The 22,103-nt window shown below is 44.1% G+C and overlaps 1 protein-coding gene, 1 long non-coding RNA gene and 1 pseudogene across 3 annotated transcripts; all 3 read left to right on the top strand.

The window, feature by feature from the left end:
- The first annotated feature begins 732 nt into the window (after positions 1-732).
- On the top strand, positions 733-21,372 carry LOC125964039 (uncharacterized). The gene is made up of 3 exons (XR_007476556.1): positions 733-1,050; positions 8,898-10,873; positions 18,047-21,372. It is a non-coding gene; the product is annotated as an uncharacterized LOC125964039 (long non-coding RNA).
- LOC117199968 (endogenous retrovirus group S71 member 1 Env polyprotein-like) lies at positions 1,110-9,058 on the top strand. 2 transcript variants are annotated; one of them, XM_049708192.1, is made up of 2 exons: positions 1,110-1,452; positions 6,625-9,058. In XM_049708192.1, exon 2 carries the CDS (start codon positions 6,810-6,812, stop codon positions 7,896-7,898), a length of 1,089 nt encoding a protein of 362 aa, XP_049564149.1. In that variant the 5' UTR covers positions 1,110-1,452; positions 6,625-6,809; the 3' UTR covers positions 7,899-9,058. The 2 variants fall into 2 exon arrangements, with proteins under 2 accessions (XP_049564149.1, XP_033277078.2); XM_033421187.2 differs by having other exon boundaries at positions 6,483-9,058.
- On the top strand, positions 10,882-15,501 carry LOC101284477 (alpha/beta hydrolase domain-containing protein 17C-like; annotated as a pseudogene).
- Positions 21,373-22,103: the final 731 nt, after the last annotated feature.

Raw genomic sequence — 22,103 nt, 5'->3', positions numbered from 1 at the left:
GGTCAGGACATTACCCAGTAATCACCCATTCCTATTAATATTCATGTTAACTGGATATAGAGTACACTTTAACCTCTTAGATTAAACTCAAAGGGGTATGTCTGCAGAAAATTTTGGATTTTAGAATTGCTTAAAATAACTGTAGAATTGTACGGCAAATATTACCAGTAATAATGGCAAACAAGTTAATACAGATAAATCACTCTCACCATGATTCAAGGGATAGTTCATTTATTCTCCCCAAATTAAGTATTTTGAAATACTAACTGGAAATGTTGAGGATTAAATGAAAATTTTATTAAATTCAAGAATGTCATTTATTTCCTGTGCTTTCTGATTTCCTTCCCCATGTATACAAAGGACAGGTAGAAACCCAAAGTATTCTAATAAAGGCCTATCAGTGTCTACAACACACATCAGCAGCCCTCCTGTTAAAGCTGTATGTTCCACAAGCTAGCCCTTACTGGAAAAATTCTTTTAGAGTCTGAAAAAGTAAACTATCACCCCGTGGTCCAACAGATTATAAAAATAATATGTTTGCAATTCCCAGTTAACAGGCCAGGGTTTCTGTAACAGCTGAGTCACAGCACCCACGTCTACAGCGGCGGCACATGGAATCCTGGCAGGGAAACGAGGGGGAGGGTGCGGTTGGGTTGCGGTGCCGGAAACTAGAAAGCGAGGTGAGAAGATTATAGGGGATAGCTCCCAGGGAAGATAGTACAAATTTTCAGACACCGCCGAGTTCAGTCCTCTTGAACTTTGCTGCCCCTGAGAAATCGCAGTAGGAGAACGATTATAAGGAGAACTGTAGTTAAACTTAACCGAGCGTTTATACCGTGCTGGACATGGTTCTAACTCAGTGCTGTGGCGAGACACATTGTCCCAGAACTTATAGTTTAGATTGTAATGCCTGGAATCAATGGTGGAATGCTTTGGTTTGAAACTGTTTGTACTGAAACTGCTTTTATTGCTAATAGCGTGACTTAGCCTCTGGGAAAATTGGGCTTTGCTTGCCAAGCATATTGTGAACAGGAAAGTTCTGAGTTCCAGGTGGCCGACCCGAGATGTTAAGATTAGCACGAACATCCTGTTTACCCTGGGGTATTTACCCTGGGGTATAAAACAGCACCTGTGTGAAGGCTCGGGGTCTCACCCTTCTTTTGGGAGAGGCCCCGATCGATCGGTTTGTGTTTCTGTGCTTAATAAACGCCTATTACTAATATACTTTTGATCTACACTGGTTCTTGGTGTTCTTCCTTGGTGCTGGTTCCTCTCCGGGGGAGTTCGCAGGTGTGTGCGGGACCGCAACATTTGGGGTCTCGTCCGGGATCGGACAGTGGAGGTTAAAGATGTGAAACAGGGTCCCTCCCTGTCTTTGGAAGCTCCGAAGCGGAGGTTAAAGATCTGAAACAGGGTCCCTCCCTTCGACGACCACGCCTGCATCTCCAACGGGTTAGTTATCAGACTTGGGCTGCCGGCAACATTTCTAAGACTCATAGGGACTTGCCGGACGCGGCTATAAGTCCGGAGTCAGGGGAGATCACGGGACGCCGTGATCCCCCGCTGGGGTTTCAACGTCGGGTTCGTTATTCTAACTTCCCGACCTTGAACTGGGACCTTCTTTTGTCAGGTCACTGGTCTTTCTATTTGCTTTCTGCTACTACTGTGTTCGCTTTTATCTTTGTTTGGATTTTGTGGTTCTCTGTTCTAACTTTTCATCCAACAGTAAGCATGGGTCAAGGTAAGAGTAAGACCCCAGCACCCTTGGGACTCGTCCTAAGTCACTTCAGAGACTTTCGGCAGGTCGCCAAGGGCTATGGAAGTCAAGTAAGTCCGGGAAAATTACGTACTTTCTGTGAACTCGAATGGCCTGCATTTGGTGTGGGATGGCCATCCGAAGGTACGTTTTTCCCTTCCTACTATTGTAGCCACTGAGGCAATTGGGTTTAAGGTTCATGATGATCAGATTCCTTATATCGAAAGTTGGCGAGTTTTGGTGGAGGAGCCACCAACATGGCTAAAACCCTGGCTCCCCCCCCCCAAACTGCACCAAAAACAAAAATAAGATTTGTTCTGCAAAACTTACTAGAGATAAAAAGGGTGATTCAAACGATCCAAAAGGACTTTCAGCCCCACTCATGGAGGCCGAAGAAGAGGAAACCTTTCCTCCTGAAGTTTCCGCACCTCCCCCTCCTTATGTTTCCCCAAATGCAGATTCTAGTTCCACGGAGTCCACTCAGCGGAACCAAACAAAGAGACATCATACTCGCTCTAGGAGACAAATCAAGGAATCAGCCCAAACCATCCTCCCCTTGCGTCAGCAGCCTTCCCGACCGGGGGAAGCTCGACCCTTTCTTACATACAGGCCATTTTCTACTATTGATCTTTATAATTGGAAATTGCAAAATCCTCCCTTTTCAGAGAAACCACAGGCCTTGATTTCTCTCCTGGAGACAGTTTTTGTTACAACCCACTTGGGATGATTGTCAACAGCTGTTACAAGTTTTATTTACTACCGAGGAGAGGGAAAAGATTCGGAGGGAAGCCCGAAAACAGGTTTTCGGGCCAGATGGGCGACCAACTGAGAATCTAAACCTCATTGAGACTGTCCTCCTGACAACCAGGCCAGACTGGCACCCCAATACAGAGCGGGGGTGGGGGACAGGCCCTTGCCCGTTTTCGCCAGGCTCTGTTGACAGGACTTCGGGCGGCGGCACGGAGGCCAACTAACATGTCTAAGGTCACTGAAGTTACTCAGGGACAAATGGAGTCCCCAACAGCCTTTTTAGAGAGGCTCATGGAAACCTACCGATTATGGACTCCTATCGATCCCGAGGCCCCTGAGAATAGACGGGCTGTTAACTTGGCCTTCGTGGCCCAATCCGCCCCAGATATTAGGAAGAAATTACAAAAACTAGATGGATTTGAAGGGAAAAATTTGTCAGAATTGGTGGAAATCGCTTTAAAAATTTATAACAATCGAGATAACACCGAAATAAGACAATTGAGGCAGGTATCTAAGGTAATGGCGGCAGTCCTAAATGATAGGCCTAACGATAGGAAACGGTCAGGCTTCCAACCCAAAAGAGAGACAAGGACCCCCGGCCCTCCTGTGCCTTTAAAGAAAGATCAATGTGCTTATTGCAAGAAAGAAGGCCACTGGAAAGATAAATGCCCAGACTTGGTGACCAAGAAAGAACAGTCACCGGCTGCCCCTAAGATTTTGGAAATAGATTCAGACTGAAGGGGTCAGGGCTCTAACCGCACCCCCCCCCCGAGCCCTTGATAAACCTTAAAGTTGGGGGAAAATCCAAGACCTTCCTCATAGACACAGGAGCCACCTTTTCGGTTTTACAAACTGACTCTGGACCAAAATTGCCCGGTACCACCCTTGTACAGGGGGCTACTGGAACCCAGCAATGCTCCTGGACTACTAACCGCAAGGTGGACTTAGGCAGACAGTCACCCACTCCTTCCTGGTCATGCCTGACTGCCCATATGAAGGCCTCTTGGGACGAGACTTATTGCAGCTGTTAAAAGCCAGTATCCAGTTTGACAAAGGCGGCTTCAAATTTGCTTTCGGACCAGACAGGATACCCACAATTTTAATTACGGTCCCTTTGCAAGAGGAAGGACTGCTATTGGGGCCAGACTGCCCTGAAACTGACCCCCTTATTGCTGAATTAAAACAGGAATTCCCCACAGTATGGGCTGAAAACCATCCCTTTGGGGGAACGGCACACAGAGTGCCTGTGGTCATCGAACTGAAGGCGGGAGCCTGCCCCATTCAGTTACGGCAGTATCCTATGAATGACCGAGCCAGGAGGGGAATTACCCCTCACATCCAATGGCTCTTGAAGGAAGGAATCCTAGACCCCTGCCATTCCCCATGGAATACCCTCCTTCTCCCTGTGAAGAAACCTAATAGTAATGACTATAGACCTGTTCAAGATTTGCGGGCAGTAAATGACAGGGTGGCTGACATACACCCTACGGTTCCAAATCCATATATGCTTTTAAGCCTACTTCTTCCACAACGCAAAGTGTACTCTGTGCTTGATTTGAAAGATGCCTTCTTTTCCATTCCTTTGGCACCTGTAAGCCAACCGCTATTTGCATTTGAATGGACAAATGAAAAGGGACAACCAACCCAATTGACTTGGACTGACTACCCCAAGGATTTAAAAACGTCCCTACCCTTTTTAGAACGGCTTTACAATGTGACTTACAGCCTTTCCACAACCAATTCCCTGAGGTGACTCTTCTGCAATACGTGGATGATTTACTCTTAGCAGGGGAGACATTTAAGAAATGTTGAAAGGGGACAAAAGGACTAATAAAATTGCTACAGGAACTTGGTTATAAAATCTCTACGAGAAAAGCTCAGATTTGCCGAAATCGGGTGACTTATTTGGGGTATATTTTGAAGGACAGACAGAGATGGCTGGGGAAATCACAGACACAGGCCATATTGGCACTCCCTGAGCCTAAGACCAGGAGAGAACTCAGGGAATTCCTGGGCACAGCCGGATACTGCCGTCTATGGATACTACGCTTTGCCGAATTGGCCAAGCCCTTATATGGAGCATTAAGAGGAACCACTATAGAGATTGGACAGAAAAGCGGGCCGCTGCCTTTAGGAACATCAAGGAGGCTTTGACCTCACCCCCAGCCCTAGCACTCCTAAATCCAAATAAACCATTTGAACTTTTCATCGACGAGCGGTCGGGAGTAGATAGAGGGGTGCTAACCCAAAGACTAGGTCCCTGGCGCAGACACATAGCATATCTCTCTAAACAGCTGGATCCTGTGGCCTCCGGCTGGCCACCCTGTGTAAGGCAGATAGCCGCCACTGCCTTGCTGGTGCGAGATACTAATAAACTGACTATGGGACAGAACTTAAATGTCTTTACTCCTCATGCAGTTGAAACTTTGCTGCGTATCCCACCTGAGCGCTGGCTCTCTAATGCTCGAATAGTACAATATCAGGCATTACTCCTGGACCAACCCAGGATAACTCTGGAAATTACATCAACATTGAATCCAGCAACTCTCTTGCCGACCACGGTTCAATCATCAGAAGAAAAAGATTTCCAGCCCCACGAATGCTTATCAGCCCTCCAGACCTACACTACCCTGCGATCTGATTTGACTGACATTCCACTCCAAAATCCTCAATTGACTCTTTTCACTGACGGTAGCAGCTTAATAGATGCAGGGACGCGCAAAGCTGGAGCAGCTGTCACTACAATTTCAGAAATTCTTTGGCAACAGTCCCTTCCCGTCGGAACTTCAGCCCAACGGGCGGAACTGATTGCACTTACAAAAGTCTTACAACTGGCAAAAGACAAAACCGCTAACATATACACAGACAGCCGATATGCTTTTGCCACAACCCATGTACATGGACAGATATACCAGGAGAGGGGCCTCCTGACTGCAGAAGGTAAGACCATTAAAAATAAACAAGAAATATTGAATCTTTTGGTAGCAATATGGGAACCAAAAAGACTTGCTATAATACATTGTCCCGGACATCAAAGAGATGAAACCCCAATAGCCAAAGGAAATAGACTCGCTGACCAGGCAGCCCGACAGGCAGCCATGGGAACTCCTACTAAGGTCTTAACTCAAAAGCCCAAGCTTACCAATTTACTTCCAGATCCATCGCTGCCTCGGTTTCCTAAATATTCCCCCAAAGATTTGGACTGGATTACAAAAAAAAGGGGGGGGGATTAACGGAGGCAGAAGGGAAGAATTGGATCCAAGATGAATACCAGCGAGTATTCATACCGGAAACTTTGGGCAAAACATTGATTCATCGTCTACATGAAGGGACCCACCGGAGTTCCACCAAATTATATGAATTAATAAAACAACATTTTCGAATAGCAGGACTAAAGGAGAAGATACAACAGATTACAAGATGATGCGTGACTTGTGCTCAAGTGAACCAAGGAGCTAACATCTCACACCAGGATTTGAAGAGGTACCGGGGAAATGAGGTTGCCCGATTTTGGGAGATGGACTTTACAGAAATTAAGCCGGGAAAATATGGATATAAATATTTACTTACTGCCATAGACACTTTTTCTGGATGGGTGGAAGCCTGGCCGGTAAAACAAGAGACAGCCTCAATAGTAGTAAGGAAATTGTTGCAGGAAATTTTACCAAGGTTTGGACTGCCGCTTCAGGTAGGGACAGATAATGGACCAGCGTTCACAGCGCAGGTCACACAGGGAGTTAGTAAGGCCCTGGGGGTAAGATGGAAATTACACTGCGCTTATAGGCCCCAGAGCTCAGGACAGATAGAAAGAATGAATAGGACTTTGAAGGAGACATTGACAAAATTAATTACAGAGACTGGCCAAAATTGGGTAGATGTCCTCCCACTGGCCCTCTTGAGGGTCCGATGCACCCCTTATATGAAGGGATTCTCCCCTTTTGAAATTGTTTGGTGTTCCTCCTCCTCTTCTGCCTAGGATTAGGGAAGAGCTCCATCTGCTGGTAGAGAGGGAAAATTTAATCACTTCTCTTCTAGCTTTGCAACGGTTTCAAGACTTTATTAAACCTTTGTTAAAAGACGCTTTTACATCACCCCCTGCTGTACCCCATGCCTTACAGACTGGAGACTTGGTCTGGGTGAAAAAACATAACCCCCAGACACTGGAGACCAAGTGGACAGGACCTCACCTCATTGTGCTGACCACCCCGACCGCAGTCAAGGTTGACGGCGTGCGGACTTGGATCCATTACAGCAGGATAAAGAAGGACCACACAGCGGGAGAGCCAGAAGGAGAACCTCCAACATGGAAAGCCCAGGCTCATCCGCAGGATCCATTGAAGCTGCGCATTATTCGCAAGTCTTGTTAATATGGGGACCATTGAAAATTTGGGGGGGAGGACCAGATGGAGGAGGAATCATATTGTTAGCAGAAGGGTACCCTTATGTCTGGGAATTGAGAGATGGAATTACGGGCCTCACTATAACTAAAAATGAAACCTCTTCAACTCGGCCCTGTTTGAGGTTCGATCTTTGTGATATTGCCGGGAACAGTCTTAGAGGTTATGGCCACAAAGGCTACGGAAGATTTGGGAGTCAACCCCATGGCTGTGACAGTGCTGAGGTAACCAAAGCCCTTAGAAATACCCAATGGTACGCTTGCCCCAGGGAGGGAAGCCCAGAATGTGCCCTGGAGGAAGAATACTATTGTGGAGCATGGGGCTGTGAAACTTTGGCCCCCTGGGTAACTAATAAGGACCCGTTGATCACCTTATGGCGGGTTCAAAGTACCACCTGCAAAAACCCAAGGGAATGTAACCCTTTGGAGTTGTGTATTAAGGAAGCAAGCTCTAAGGTATGGACAACGGGGCAAACTTGGAGAATAAGATTATATATATATGGTCCAGACCCTGGGGCTTTATTCACACTCCAACGAGTACAAAGGCCCCGAACACTAAATCCCATAGGACCAAACAGAAATCAATACCGACCTCAAGCACCCGTTTTCAATCCAGTCACAGCCCTGAGTTCCCCCAACGAGGAGGCTAAACTGCCTCCTCCTACCCAAAGTACCCTTCTGCAGGAATCACCTCAGTACACCCTCCTTAAACAAGTAGAAGAAGTACATGTCCTCATAAACAAAACTTATCCTTTACTGGCTGAGGACTGCTGGCTTTGTTACAAACCACAGCCCCCCTATTATGTGGGGCTAGCAATTGGGGCTTCAATAGGACAAAATGAAACTCACATCTGCAACACAACGGATGCAAGAGGGTGCTCTTGGGAAGACCCCCATGTAACTTTGGGAGATGTAAAGGGAAATGGAACATGTGTAATTCGTGAAGGGTTTAACGTGACCCTAACACCTACCATGATATTTGTAATCATACTATAAGCATTCCCAGTGCGCCGGGTTTTGAATATATATTGCGCTCCCCCCGGGGAACTTGGTTTGCTTGTATGAAAGACATCACCCCTTGTGTAAGCTCTACTAAATTTAGCAGCATCTGTATTTTAGTTCATATTTTACCCCAGATTTATCTATTCCAAGGGACTGAAGGAAGAGCCCACCTGCTAGGGACCCGAAGATCTCATCGTGCGGTACCTATTCTGATTCCCCTGTTGGTAGGACTAGGTTTCGCCGGATCCGCGGCTATAGGAACCGCGGGACTCATCACTAGCCACCAAAATTTGAGGAATTTAGAGGTTTTGATAGATGCTGACTTACGACATCTTACTGCATCTATTACAACCCTACAGGATCAGGTGGACTCCTTAGCCGAGATGGTATTACAAAATAGAAGGGGACTAGATTTACTGTTTTTAAAAGAGCGTGGGTTATGTGCAGCTCTAGGAGAAACATGTTGCTTCTATGCTAATAAGTCGGGAGTAGTGCGAGACTCCCTTGCTCTTGTGCGGAAGAATATCGAAGAAAGAGAAAAGAATCGACAGGCCTCTGAGCCTTGGTACCAAAGAATGTATACCTGGTCTCCCTGGATGACTACTCTTCTCTCAGCTTTAGCAGGACCAGTAATCCTTTCATTCCTGGGACTCTTAGTTGGGCCCTGTATACTTAATGCTTTAGTTAAGTTTGTTAAGCAAAAAATTAGTGAAATAAAAATCTTAGCTTTAAGAAGGACATATGCTCATTTAGATACCGATGAAACAGAATCCAGGATTTGATTGATTTACAAGAAAAGGGGGGAATGTGGCGAGACACATTGTCCCAGAACTTATAGTTTAGATTGTAATGCCTGGAATCAATGGTGGAATGCTTTGGTTTGAAACTGTTTGTACTGAAATTGCTTTTATTGCTAACCGCGTGACTTAGCCTCTGGGAAAACTGAGCTTTGCTTGCCAAGCATATCGTGAACAGGAAAGTTCTGAGTTCCAGGTGGCCGACCCGAGATATTAAGATTAGCACGAACATCCTGTTTACCCTGGGGTATAAAACAGCACCTGTGTGAAGGCTCGGGGTCTCACCCTTCTTTTGGGAGAGGCCCCGATCGATCGGTTTGTGTTTCTGTGCTTAATAAACGCCTATTACTAATATAATTTTGATCTACACTGGCTCTTGGTGTTCTTCCTTGGTGCTGGTTCCTCTCCGGGGGAGTTCGCAGGTGTGTGCGGGACCGCAACAGTGCCCCATGTCAGCCCCGCACGCGGCGTATACTCTAGTTGAATTCCCCTTTTCTTCAGCGAGGTAAGGCGCCTGGCGCCTTGGAAAGTCCCCAAGAAACGCTGAGAAACTAGCGGTCAGCGGCCGAGAACTTCGGGGTTGGAGGAAGGAACGGTGCTGCAGCCTACTGGACACCCACTGGGTGCAAATTCGCGTTGTGTCAGGAAAACGGCGGCCTGTTTCGCTCCTAGCGAAAACGCCAACGGAGCGCCAGACGGGCGCGAATCACGGTGCCGCGACGCTGAACCGGCTGGCCACGAACGGAGCGGTGCTAGGACCGAGAAGGCGACAGCATAGGACCCAGGCCCACGCGAGGGAGAAGAGTTCCCTTTGGTGCCTTGAGGGTGGCGGCCAAAGTGAAAGCGCCCGCTCGGCGCTGCTGGCGAAAGTGCGGCTGAGAAAACGCGGACTGGGCGTCAGGAGCCGGGCCCCGCGCAGCACCCGCGGCGAGCGGAACTGGGCGCTAGCGCGGCCGAGACCCAGCGGCTCTCCTCCGCTCCCGGGTGCAGGCGGCCCAGGGAGCTGCCGCTGAGCGCAGACACACTCAGGAACTCGGTAGAAAACTACATGTAAATTAAAATACTACAAATGCATAAGAAATCCTAAAATGAAGATACATGTGAAAACAAAACAACACAGCAAAACACCAGAAAAGAATTTTTACAAGCCAATCGTTCAGAGAAACTAGCCCTACGAGAAACAAACAGCAAAACACCGTTGAAAGGGGCAGTCCTAGGATTAGATGATCGCTGTCACTCTCGCTAAATCGGTGTTTGCCACGCTCCAAAGCGCATTCCCAGGCACACTCCGACTAGCATGAGTGAAATGTGCAGCATAGCTAATGCGGAACTCGCTGTTTGAAAATGGCTCAAAGCAATTGCGTTGCTGCCAGCCACCCGCTGCGAGGCATGGGGAAGGCCGCGGGGCTGCGACCCTGAGAAAGCTCCGGCTGCACTCTAGTGGAAACTACTTCTGAGAAAACGCCGGCCTAGTGCACTTGCCGGGACCGCGACCGACCAAACACTGACACAGAGCGCCTAAGGGTGCCGGGGCCCAGCAAGGGAGGCACAGCGCAGATAGCGGCGTTGTGGCCAAAGTCAAAGGTCCGTTTTGGCGCTTTCGAGGGTGCTGCCACCTAGAAACTGCGGACACTGAGAACTGAGCCGTGCTCACACCGAGAAAGATGGGAGTTGCAGGTGATAAGATGAGGTGAATGAAGTGGGGTGAAATGAAATAAAATAGAAACCAGGTTTGAAACCCCCCCCCAACAAACAAAACCGAATAAGCCACGTAAACAAAACTAAATCGAGTTTATTTCAAAACATAAGGGTAATTTAACTCAAGCTATTTCTTGTAAATACCTTTGAAAATCATTTAAAAACCAAAACAAAAAACCCTTGTCTTCCTGTAACGGAATAAGATAATCACTTTAACCAATCCCCTGACCTCTGGAAACCTCCATTGTATTTAATAGCCAATCATTGTAAAGGTCAAACAACTTCCTCTTGTTTATTTTATAAGCTTCCCGGAGATGTCAAGCCTTAGAGCTTCATACGAGTTTTCAGTTTGAAATCTTCATTTTTGCGAACAGTTTGTTTCTTCCTCAATATCCAGTAAAACTCTGAGTTTTCTTTTAGTTATTGTCGTTAAAAGTAGGATGGAAAGACGACCCATTAAGAATCCGGAGGCTGGTGAGTAACTGATGCTGGAACCCATTGTGCTCACTGATTTGTGACTGATCTGGGAACCCAGCTCTATCTACTCCCTTTGTGTTGTGCCCTCCAATTCTGTTGAGGGACCTTTGTGGAAGCTTCTTGGTAAGTCACCCTGCTCTGTTCAAAAGGGGGAAAACTCGTGATTCCATGTTTTTTGAACCGCTGTTGAAAAACGGGCAGAGTTAAGTTGCCTTAAGGAATCTAAAGGCAAAGATGGGTTCTACTTGGTCCAAAACGGGAAATACAATCTTGTGCCTTTTGGGAAAATGGGTGAACTATCGGATGATTAAATTTAAACATAAAACTCTCTCTCTCTCTCTCCCTTCCTGCACCCCTTTCGGCCTCCTTCTTCCCTCCCTAATGTGCATCTGTATCACACATCAACCAGACCTCCTCAAAGACAGTAATGCCTGCTCCACAGCAAAGTTTTTTTTCTTTTCCTGACGCTAGCAATGCAACTTCTTAAAGATTATCATTCTTTCACAACTCTATAGGGGGTCGTAGTGACATACTGCTTGCTTTGTGTTTACCTGGACAATGTATTTTTGGTGAACTTTATGTAAAATGTCAGCATGTCATTTGGTTGTAGGATCCTTTGTCTCAAAAATGTATATGACTGTGCCTTCTACTAACAGGAGGAACAGTTCTCAGAGCTTCTCAGCGTCTGTCTCCTGCGTTATAATCCCCAGTTTGACTTGAATTAAAATTCTCTTTTGCTTCTTATCTTCATTGTTAATTGAATTTCTGTAAACATTTGCTTGGCATAGTTGGCAGGATATCAGAGACACCCACCAGTAGAAACCTGGAGTCTACCCTGAACCGGTGCTTGGTACCAGCCCCGGCCCTTTGAGCCCCACAGGCGTCTAGGTATTCCTCAGGTGCTTTGGTGAGTTCTCCTGATGTCCGGACATCACTGCTTTAAATGACATCCTAAATTTTACTCAAGCTATTTTTCTTGGGACTTGGAGTCCCAGGGATGTACTGGCATTTCCTAGGCAAGGACCTAGGGGGAATTTTAGAGTGAACTGGCTTGGCTGGCTTTTTAAGTTTTTGGCTTAAGTTGGAAATATTGTGTATATGTGGTGTATATGTGTATATGGTGTATATGTTGTATATATGTTTGCTAGTGAAATGAGAGACTTAGCCTGCAGCTCAAAAGAAAAGGGACCCTTGCTCCTGCGGCCACAAGGCATTCTCAGGCACCTGGGAACCCAGCAGAAGTGTCTGAGGGTCAGTCCTCATGACTAGCAGTGGTCCCACAGGGGATCCCACTACAACCATTAAGTAACTTCTGCTCATGGGGATGCACAATAATTATGGCTGATCACCCAGTGCTCCAAGCACTCACGGCAGTTTTAGACTGTCAGAGGGAGAAACCGAGACACACAGAAGAGTGGAACCGACCCCAGGGTAACTCCTTGGGGAGCTAGGCTCAGAAGCAGCACACATGGCATTCATCACACTGCCCTGAGAAATTTGTTCAGATCATATCTAAATTAGACTACCAAATTAGTAATGGGAAAACATGCTTCAAAGGCGCTACAGCTCCCTGATGGACAGCCAGGCACTGGAACTCCAGCTGGCTTCATGTACAATTGGAACGAAGCCAACACTTGTAAGCATTATCTTAACTCTTAAATGGCCAGGATAGAGCTCTTCTGACATTCCAAAACTGTTTTTTTCATAAGCAGAGAAAGCCAGCTTGATAAAACATGTTTCCAAAATTCTGACTCAGAGAATAAAAGTATTTCTAGGGGAAAGCTTGGATTTATAATACTTACCATGCCCTTGAAATTTAAACACAGTACTTATCGCCTGAGACTACAGCTCTGGCTAAATTAGAACTTAAAACTGAGAGAATAAAAGGGAAAAGAAACCTTTTTAAACTCAAGCAGGAAAACTATGAGATCTCTGTGTCCTTCTGGATATTCATATGTCTGTGTGTATGTTATATATATAATATGTGTCTACCTTCGGATGGTGTTATCGAAATTAATTTGTTAAAGAGCTGACTTAAAAATAAGCACTTACAAATCAAATATTTCTAAATATAACATAAACTAGCCCAAAAATTTTAAAGAATCACATGATCTAGGATTTTTAATGAATACAAATAAGATTAAGTTGATGGTTTAATTGATATAGACATGTACTTAGAGTCATCAACGTTAAGTATAGTACTTTTAATGTACTATACAATATACTAAACCTAGGTTTACTGAAAATCAGTAAGCTCATGTTATCTCTGTTATAAAATTGGTCAACAATAAAATTAACTTGGTATGATATTTTCATAAGTAATGAAATAGAGATAAAATTTTGGGGTGAGCTCTTTAGAAATAATTATGTTTTATATCTGCCTAAAAACAGTTTCTCCAGGTATTTGGTAACTTGAAGCTTTAGAGTTCTGCTAAATTAAATGATGGAAATTCATTGAATGTCTAGATCTTTTTTTTTTTTGGCCTCGCTTCCCTGCTTGTGGGATCTTGGTTTTCCCACCAGGGATCCAACCTGGGTCCATGGCAGTGAAAGCCGGAGTCTTAACCACTGGACCGCCAGAGAATTCCCTCTAGATCATTTTTTAATAAGATAAAATACTGAACATTAATATTAACTGCTAAAGGAATTTATGTTTACCTACTTTTGACCTCTTATTACCGAGACACAGAACATGTTCCAGACTATTAGTATCTTTTCTGCTTTATTGTAAGATTGTGTTATGAAGTGGTGTGTTTGTAGAAATTAATTTAAATCTAAAAACAGGAACCCTGGATAACCCGAAAGTGGAGGCGGCGGGCGTGAGGGGGGTTGGGGGCGGCGCACTGGAAACGGCGTGTCAGCAGCAGCCGTGGCCCGCGGCTTTCTGTGCTGCGCTCGGGCCCCGGCCGCCTGCCCCTCGTCCGGCCACCCGGGCCGCAGCTGACCCGCCGCAGCTCGAAGCGCCACGCCGGCTAGGCCAGCCCCGCCTCGCCCTTCCTGCGCCTCTCCTTCCGCTCCTCCTCCTCCTCCTCCTGCCGCAGGGCCGACGGACTGCAGCCGCCTTGCTTGGCCGCTCGAGGCCGCCCCGATGCCCGAACCAGGCGTCAGGATGAACGGCTTCTCGCCGGGAGAGCTGTGCTGGCTCTTCTGCTGCCCGCCCTGCCCGAGCCGCATCGCCGCCAAGCTGGCCTTCCTGCGGCCCGAGCCCACCTACACGGTGCTGGCGCCCGAGCAGCGCGGCCCCCAGCCTGCGCAGCAGCCTAGCCCGCGCAGCAGCGGCCCGAGGAGGGCACGGGGCCCGGCGCTTGCAGCCTGCACCTGAGCTAGCGCGCCGACTGGCAGTACTCGCGGCGCAAGCTGGACGCCGTCGAGGTCTTCTCACGCACGGCCCGGGACAACCGGTTCGGCTGCATGTTCGTGTGCTGCGCGCCCTCCAGCGGCTACACGCAGCTCTTCTCCCACGGCAGTGCCGTGGACCTGGGCCAGACGTGTAGCTCCTTGTGATACATCGGCCTCCGCTCGCGCATCAACTGCAACATCTTCTCCTACGACTACTCCGTCTACGGCGCGTCAGCTCGGGCAAGCCCCCTGAAAAGAACCTCTACGCTGATATCGACGCCACGTGGCAGGCGCTGCGCACCTGGTATGGCGTAAGTGCTGAGAACATCATCCTGTATGGTCAGAGCATTGGGACCGTCCCCACTGTACACCTGGCCTCCGGGTATGAGTGTGCAGCCGTAATTCTCCGTTCGCCTCTGATGCCTGGATTGCATGTGGCTTTTCCCAATACCAGGAAAACATAGTGCTTTGATGCTTTCCCCAGCATTGACAAGATATCTAAAGTCACCTCTCCCGTGTTGGTCATTCACGGTACAAAGGACGAGGTCATCGATTTCTCCCATGGCCTGCCCATGTATGAACGCTGTTCCCGGGCCGTGGAGCCCCTCTGGGTCAAAGACATAATGACATAGAGCTTTATGCACAATACCTAGAAAGACTAAAACAGTTCATATCTCACGAACTTCCTAATTCCTCAGGATGACTTGATTTTATCTCATCTACAAGAGTCCTCTGTTTTGCACATCCTTTAACTGGATAGCTGTCATGGCGTGGTAATCACGAGGAAGTGCCCAGCTTTTCAGGCGTCCTAATCAGTCAAAGAGCTGAGGACATCTTGGTTTTTTGTATCTAGAGGTTCTGCCAACTCACACATGTTAAACTGATTGTGATTTCCAGCTTCATTGCTTTGCAGAATGGGAATGAGAGCTGAGTGGGGGGACCGTTTTCTCATGCTGTAAAAAGGATGCTCACATCCCTTTCTCTACCTAACCCATCACAGTAGGATTCATTTATGCAGGACTCAACCTCTCTCCATCCTCATTCTCAGTATTTGACCTGCAGCTCTCTTTCAGTCCCTGGATTCAGGGGCCCAATCCACTTGTGAAACTGTGATAGTGTAACTGGAAACCATTGTGATGAAAATTCCTTCGTTAATTTTTGTTAAGATGCCGATCTTTCCCCCAATCAATTAAAGGGTAATTTACTGGAACTGTTGTGAACAGCTTCATCAACTGGAACCATATAAACATAATATTTATAATTATTATAAATTATATTCTTAAGAATATTTTTTTTGGAATATTCTTAAACAAAAGGAAACTGGTTGGGTTTTTTTTTAATATATTTATTTATTCTTGGCTGCGTTGGGTCTTTGTTGCTGCACACAGGCTTTCTCTAGTTGTGGCGAGCAGGAGTACTCTTCTTTTTTTTTTTTTTTTTTTTTGCAGTACACGGGCCTCTCACTGCTGTGGCCTCTCCCGTTGCGGAGCACAGGCTCCGGACGCCCAGGCGCAGAGGCCATGGCTCACGGGCCCAGCCGCTCCGCGGCATGTGGGATCCTCCCGGACCGGGGCACGAACCTGTGTCCCCTGCATCGGCAGATGGACTCCCAACCACTGTGCCACCAGGGAAGCCCCTCGGGGGTACTCTTTGTTGCGGTGCGTGGGCTTCTCATTGTGGTGGCTTCTCTTGTTGCGAAGCACAGGCTGTAGGCGTGCAGGCTTCAGTAGTTGCGGCACACAGGCTCAGTAGTTGTGGCTCCTGGGCTGTAAAGCGCAAGCTTAGTAGTTGGAGCACACGGGCTTAGTTAGAACGCAAGCTCAATAGTGGCACACAGGCTTAGTTGCTCCGCAGTATGTGGGATCTTCCCAGACCAGGGCTCGAACCCGTGTCCCCTGCATTGGCAGGAAGATTCTTAACCACTGTGCTTCCAGGGAAGCCCTGGGTTTTTTTTTTAAGAGTAAATTTATTACTAGTCCACAGAGTTTTAATATTTCGTTCGTCTGGTTGGTCTAACAAAGAACCTAGCCGACTGTCCTTCTATAAAGTCCTCCTTGTAGGCTTTTTTAAAGTACTGTACATATTTGCAATTACATTGTGCATAGATTCTTAATGGGTAGTTTTCTTTTGTCAGTCTACAACAACAAACTGCAAATTCCTCGTTTGTAATGTAAATGATTGCCTACATTTTGTTAATATGTTTTCATTTTTTTATTTTTATTTTTTTATCTTTCGGCTGCATTGGGTCTTCGTTGCTGCGTGTGGGCCTTCTCTAGTTGCAGACAGCGGGGGCTATTCTTTGTTGCGGTGCATGGGCTTCTCATAGTGATGGCTTCTCTTGTTACAGAGCATGGGCTCTAAGTGCACAGGCTTCAGTAGTTGTGGCATGTAGGCTCAGTAGTTGTGGCTCACAGGCTCTAGAGCACAGGCGCAGCAGTTGTGGCACACGGGCTTAGCTGCTTCACGGCATGTGGGGTCTTTCTGGACCAGGGCTCGAACCTGCATCTGCTGCACTGGCAGGCAGATTCTTAACCACTGCGCCACCAGGGAAGTCCCTGTTAGTATGTTTTTATTCCTATGTTTTCTATTAAAAATTTAATAACACTTCCAAGACAAAAAATTACAAGTTTATGCTTTAAAAAATTTATGTAATTAAAATTTCACTAAACTAATCTTTCTAGTATAGGAGTTATTTGGGTTTTCACACTGGAGTTGCTCCAGTAAGCATCAGAAGTGTAAGATGCTTAAAATTGCTACACTACTTGATTGGTTGGAGGTTTGGGTTTGAGGGTTCTTTGGTTTTATTTAAAAAATTTGTTTCCAAATTTAAAAGCATTAAATGTACTGTAAGCCTCCGATCGTTGTACAGGTGAATTGCGGTTGGTTGCCAGTTTGTGTACTGTTGCTTGGATGCAGCACAGCCGTTGGTGATGGAATGAAGGATGCATGGATCAGAAAAAAAAAATTTAATAAAAGAAATTTTAAAAAAGGAACCCTGTAAAAAGTTTTATACATGGTCAGGAAAGACTAAGAATAGACTGAATTTAATCAAGTGAATGAATTTTGATAGTAAAGTTGTACAAAACTAGAAATTGTTTTCTTACTCTGTTAAGAGAAAAAAGTTTTCTTGAAATATCAATCTCTTTTGATAAATAGCTTGTAAAGTTTCTTTACTAACTCTTAAGCAATCTCTTGTAACTTTCTGTATTTGCCTTTGAAATTTTTTATTGTCCCTTTGGTTAAATGACTATTGTTTCACAGCGACTATGATCCTACTTAGCCAAACGTTTGAAACCTTTTGGTTTTTTTGTTTGTTTGTTTGTTTTTTACCTTTTGGTTTTTTAAGGAACCTCCGTACTGTTCTCCATAGTGGCTGTACCAATTCACATTCCCACCAGCAGTGCAAGAGTGTTCCCTTTTCTCCACACCCTCTCCAGCATTTATTGTTTCTAGATTTTTTGATGATGGCCATTCTGACTGGTGTGAGATGGTATCTCATTGTAGTTTTGATTTGCATTTCTCTAATGATTAATGATGTTGAGCATTCTTTCATGACTTTGTTGGCAGTCTGTATATCTTCTTTGGAGAAATGTCTATTTAGGTCTTCTGCCCATTTTTGGATTCGGTTGTTTGTATTGTTGATACTGAGCCCCATGAGCTGCTTGTATATTTTGGAGATTAATCCTTTGTCAGTTGCTTCATTTGCAAATATTTTCTCCCATTCTGAGGGTTGTCTTTTGGTCTTGTTTATGGTTTCCTTTGCTGTGCAAAAGCTTTGAAGTTTCATTAGGTCCCATTTGTTTATTTTTGTTTTTATTTCCATTTCTGTAGGAGGTGGGTCAAAAAGGATCTTGCTGTGAAAACTACAAATAGAACTACCATATGACCCAGCAATCCCACTACTGGGCGTATACCCTGAGAAAACCATAATTCAAAAAGAGTCATGTACCACAATGTTCATTGCAGCTCTATTTACAATAGCCAGGAGATGGAAACAACCTAAGTGTCCATCATCGGATGAATGGATAAAGAAGATGTGGCACATATATACAATGGAATATTACTCACCCATAAAAAGAAACGAAATTGAGCTAATTGTAATGAGGTGGATGGACCTAGAGTCTGTCATACAGAGTGAAGTAAGTCAGAAAGAGAAAGACAAATACCATATGCTAAACCATATATATGGAATTTAAGAAAAAAAATGTCACAAAGAACCTAGGGGTAAGACAGGAATAGACACAGACCTACTAGAGAATGGACTTGAGGATATGAGGAGGGGGAAGGGTAAGCTGTGACAAAGTGAGAGAGTGGCATGGACATATATACACTACCAAACGTAAAATAGATAGCTAGTGGGAAGCAGCCGCATAGCACAGGGAGATCAGCTCCGTGCTCTGTGACCACCCAGAGGGGTGGGATAGGGAGGGTGGGAGGGAGGGAGATACAAGAGGGAAGATATATAGGAACATATGTATATGTATAACTGATTCACTTTGCTATACAGCAGAAACTAACACACCATTGTAAAGCAATTATACTCCAATAAAGATGTTAAAAAAAAAAACAAAAACCTTTTGGTGTCTTTGACAAATTTCCTCAAATCAAATTCTAAATGTTCTTTTGACCTCTAGTTAACTTCGGAATGTTTCAGAGGGTCCCTGAACACCTCAAAGAGAGATATTAAATTAATTAGCCTTTTTTGGTATGTTAAATTACATGGGAAATATTGTCAAATAAGTAATGATAAACCTTCTTAGAAGGTTCTAATGTTCTAGAAATTATATGAACTCCCTAAAATTTGAAATGTTGTGGTATGTTCTCAGTCATATTTCTAGTTATTATTTTAAAGTGTTGTATGTCACAGAAATAGCCAAATTTCCTTAACAACTGCATTGTAATCAGGTCTTTAACCATGTTTTTTAAGTGTTTTGTCATTTATAGAGTTGTCTTACTTTGATGCTTTTACAAAAATGTTTGTAGATGACTTGCTTTTATGCTCTGAAACTAAATTTGATTCCGTAGCAAAAGGACTTCCACCTTGTATGGGGGCTATTTCACTCTTACATAAGACTATTGAAGAAATAGCAATGGGGGTGTTCTTTATTTATGCTCCACACTCAGTTGAGTCCTTCTAAACTCTCACCACACTCAGCACTTCTGTAAACCGACTAGTTTCTTATGAAGTATTGTTGCTTTCTGTAATAACCTTAAGCCTGCAACTTTGCTTCCAGAACTACAGGAAGAAGACAATCACGACTGCATTTATTAACAGATTATCTTCTTGTTCCTGGGAATGACAAGAAGCTCCTATTGATAAGGCTAATCTAATTTGATTTACAGATGGGTTCTACTTAAAGGATAAGCAGGGGCATTATAGAGTTGGATATGCAATAACATTCACAGTGAACATAAGTGAAAGCTCTTATTTACCAGAAAAAGTCAGCACAACAAGCTGAATTAATTGCCCTAACCTTAGCTTTTCAACTTGCTAAAGACCAGCTAGCAAATATTTATACTGACAGTTGCAATGCCTTCTGGAGTGGCACACAACTTTGGAATGCTATGGGAACAATGAGGTTTTTAACCTCTTCAGGACAACCTAAAAAATGAAAAACAGATTGCAATTATTAACTGCTATACAACTGCCAAAAAACCAGTTAGCAATTATTGACACCAGGACATTCCAAACCGACACTATGGAAGCTAAAGGAAATCAGCTTGCTGATGCTGCAGCCAAACACGCAGCTTTAAATACTCACGCCATAAAGCCTTGAAATTTTCTGTCCACTGCTCTCTGTTAACCGTGCTAATCCAGTAAAAGATGTCATCTATAAGCTCAAGAAATTGCTACTAAAGAAGACAAACAGATACGGTAACAAAAACGGGGAATTTTGACCCCACCACACAAATATGGTTTGGACCTAATTTTTTTTAAAGAAAAAGCTGTAAGCGTCTGTTGGAGCACGATTGTCTATCAGCCTTTGCCAGGCATTCTACTAGCATAACTCCTAAAAAGGAAAGAAAGAACTGGGGTAATAAGACTGAGGGACATGATGGATCCAGAGCAAATAAGCAAAGACCCTGTTATTGGGGGAACAAATATTTGATCACCTAATGCTATCTAAAGATTAATGATCAAAAGGGGAAAGTGAAAAAGGAAATTATATTTTAAGACAGGTAAAGAAAAGTTAAGCATAAAATTCTCTCTTCTCTCTTCACTTGAGCCTCCTCCCTCCCTAATGCATCTGCATCACATATTAACCAGACCTCCTCAAAGATGGGAATGCCTGCTGCTCCACAGCAAAATTTGTTCCTTTCTTCCGATGCTAGCAATGTGACTTCTTAAAGATTAGCATTCTTTCCAACTCTGTAGGTGGTCATTGAGACTTACTGCTCAATTCGTTTGTGTTTACCTAGACTGTGTATCTTTGGTAGACTTTATGTAAAACGTCAGTATGTCATTTTGATGAAGGATCCTTGGTTTCAAAAATGTAAATGACTGTGTCTTTGCTAACAGTAGGACCAGTTATCAGAGCTTCAGACAGCCTGTCTCCCACGTTATGATCCTCAGTTTGACTCAAATAAAATTGCCTTTTTTCTTCTTAACTTAATTGTTAACTGAATTTTCATCAACAATTGTAATTATTGTGGCCACTTCGGGGAACTTTTACATGAGACCACTTTCAGGGTTCCCAGAAAAACAGAGAGAATCCCAAAAACTCTGGAGGCAATAGAATTCATTCTTTCATTTGTATGCAGAAGCTACTAAAAGACAAAATGATTCCATAAATAGCTTCACTAAAAGAATCTTTATAATGGAAAAAAAAAACATTAGTAGAAAGCTTTAGCCATCTAAACGGGTAACATCAACTTAATGCATCTCCCAGCATCACAGTTTTGAATCAGCTAATCTTTTGAGTTTTGTATTATTGCACCTGACACATAGTTAAAAATTTAAAATAAAATCTACAATATCTACAAATCTACAATCTGTGTATGTCTATTTGTGTAAATCTGTTACTGTGTATCTAAAGGTTTATGTATATGTAAGTATGTATGTTATGTATGTGTGATATGTTTAAAGATCTCTAATTGGCAAAAGAAAAATAAGTAATTATATAAATTATGTCATGAACTCTCAGAATTATAGAAACTAACCCAAAAGGTTTTTCAAGCTCATATGTCCTGGAATAATCTTTGGTAAATATAGGCTACTTTAAGTTTTTAGGTTTCAGTAAAATGCCCATGTCTTCAGAATTGTAAAGATTACTATAAAGCAAACATAAAACTTTATCTACATGAGCTTACTGGTCAAATAAGCTCATGCTATCTCTAACAAAATTTGTCAGCAAGAAAAATAACCTAAGATGACAGTTAAATGTCTAATATCAAATCCAAACATATACATAATTCACAGCAATGTAAGTAGCTATAAGTATCATAAATGTTTATACAAAGTTAAATGACGGATGTTCCTTGAATATCTAAATCATTTCCAAATAAGCTAATATACTGAAAATTAATTACTTAAAGGTGTACATAAAACAATACAAAATTTTAAAACTTCAGTACCTTTAATGAAGAACGGTAAATGAATGTACAATCCACCATGCTTCAAAATAACTAGAGCCAACCAAACCGTTTAGGCCGCCTAACCAAAATTAAATCTACGTTATCTCATAAACATAAGCAACACTTAAATTTATGTTATTTCTTGAAAATGCCTCTGATAGGAATTAAAGAATGTCATTCTTTGGAAATGGAACAAGGTAATCACTTATAATCAAACCGTGCAGTCTGGACACCCCCAAAGTAATTACCAAAATTTCAAAGGTTAAAAAAAGGTCCTTATTTTCACCGTAATCACATCTAGGCAAACGCGTTC

The sequence above is a fragment of the Orcinus orca genome, chromosome 3 (assembly GCF_937001465.1).
Source record: "Orcinus orca chromosome 3, mOrcOrc1.1, whole genome shotgun sequence".
NCBI lineage: Eukaryota > Metazoa > Chordata > Mammalia > Artiodactyla > Delphinidae > Orcinus > Orcinus orca.
The sequence above is the reverse complement of the archived record's forward strand: the minus strand, read 5'-3'. Positions and strand labels throughout refer to the sequence as shown.

What these genes read in the sequence shown, in the direction of transcription:
- LOC117199968 (XM_049708192.1), top strand. Translation starts at nt 6,810, where the DNA reads ATGGAAAGCCCAGGCTCATCCGCAGGATCCATTGAAGCTGCGCATTAT.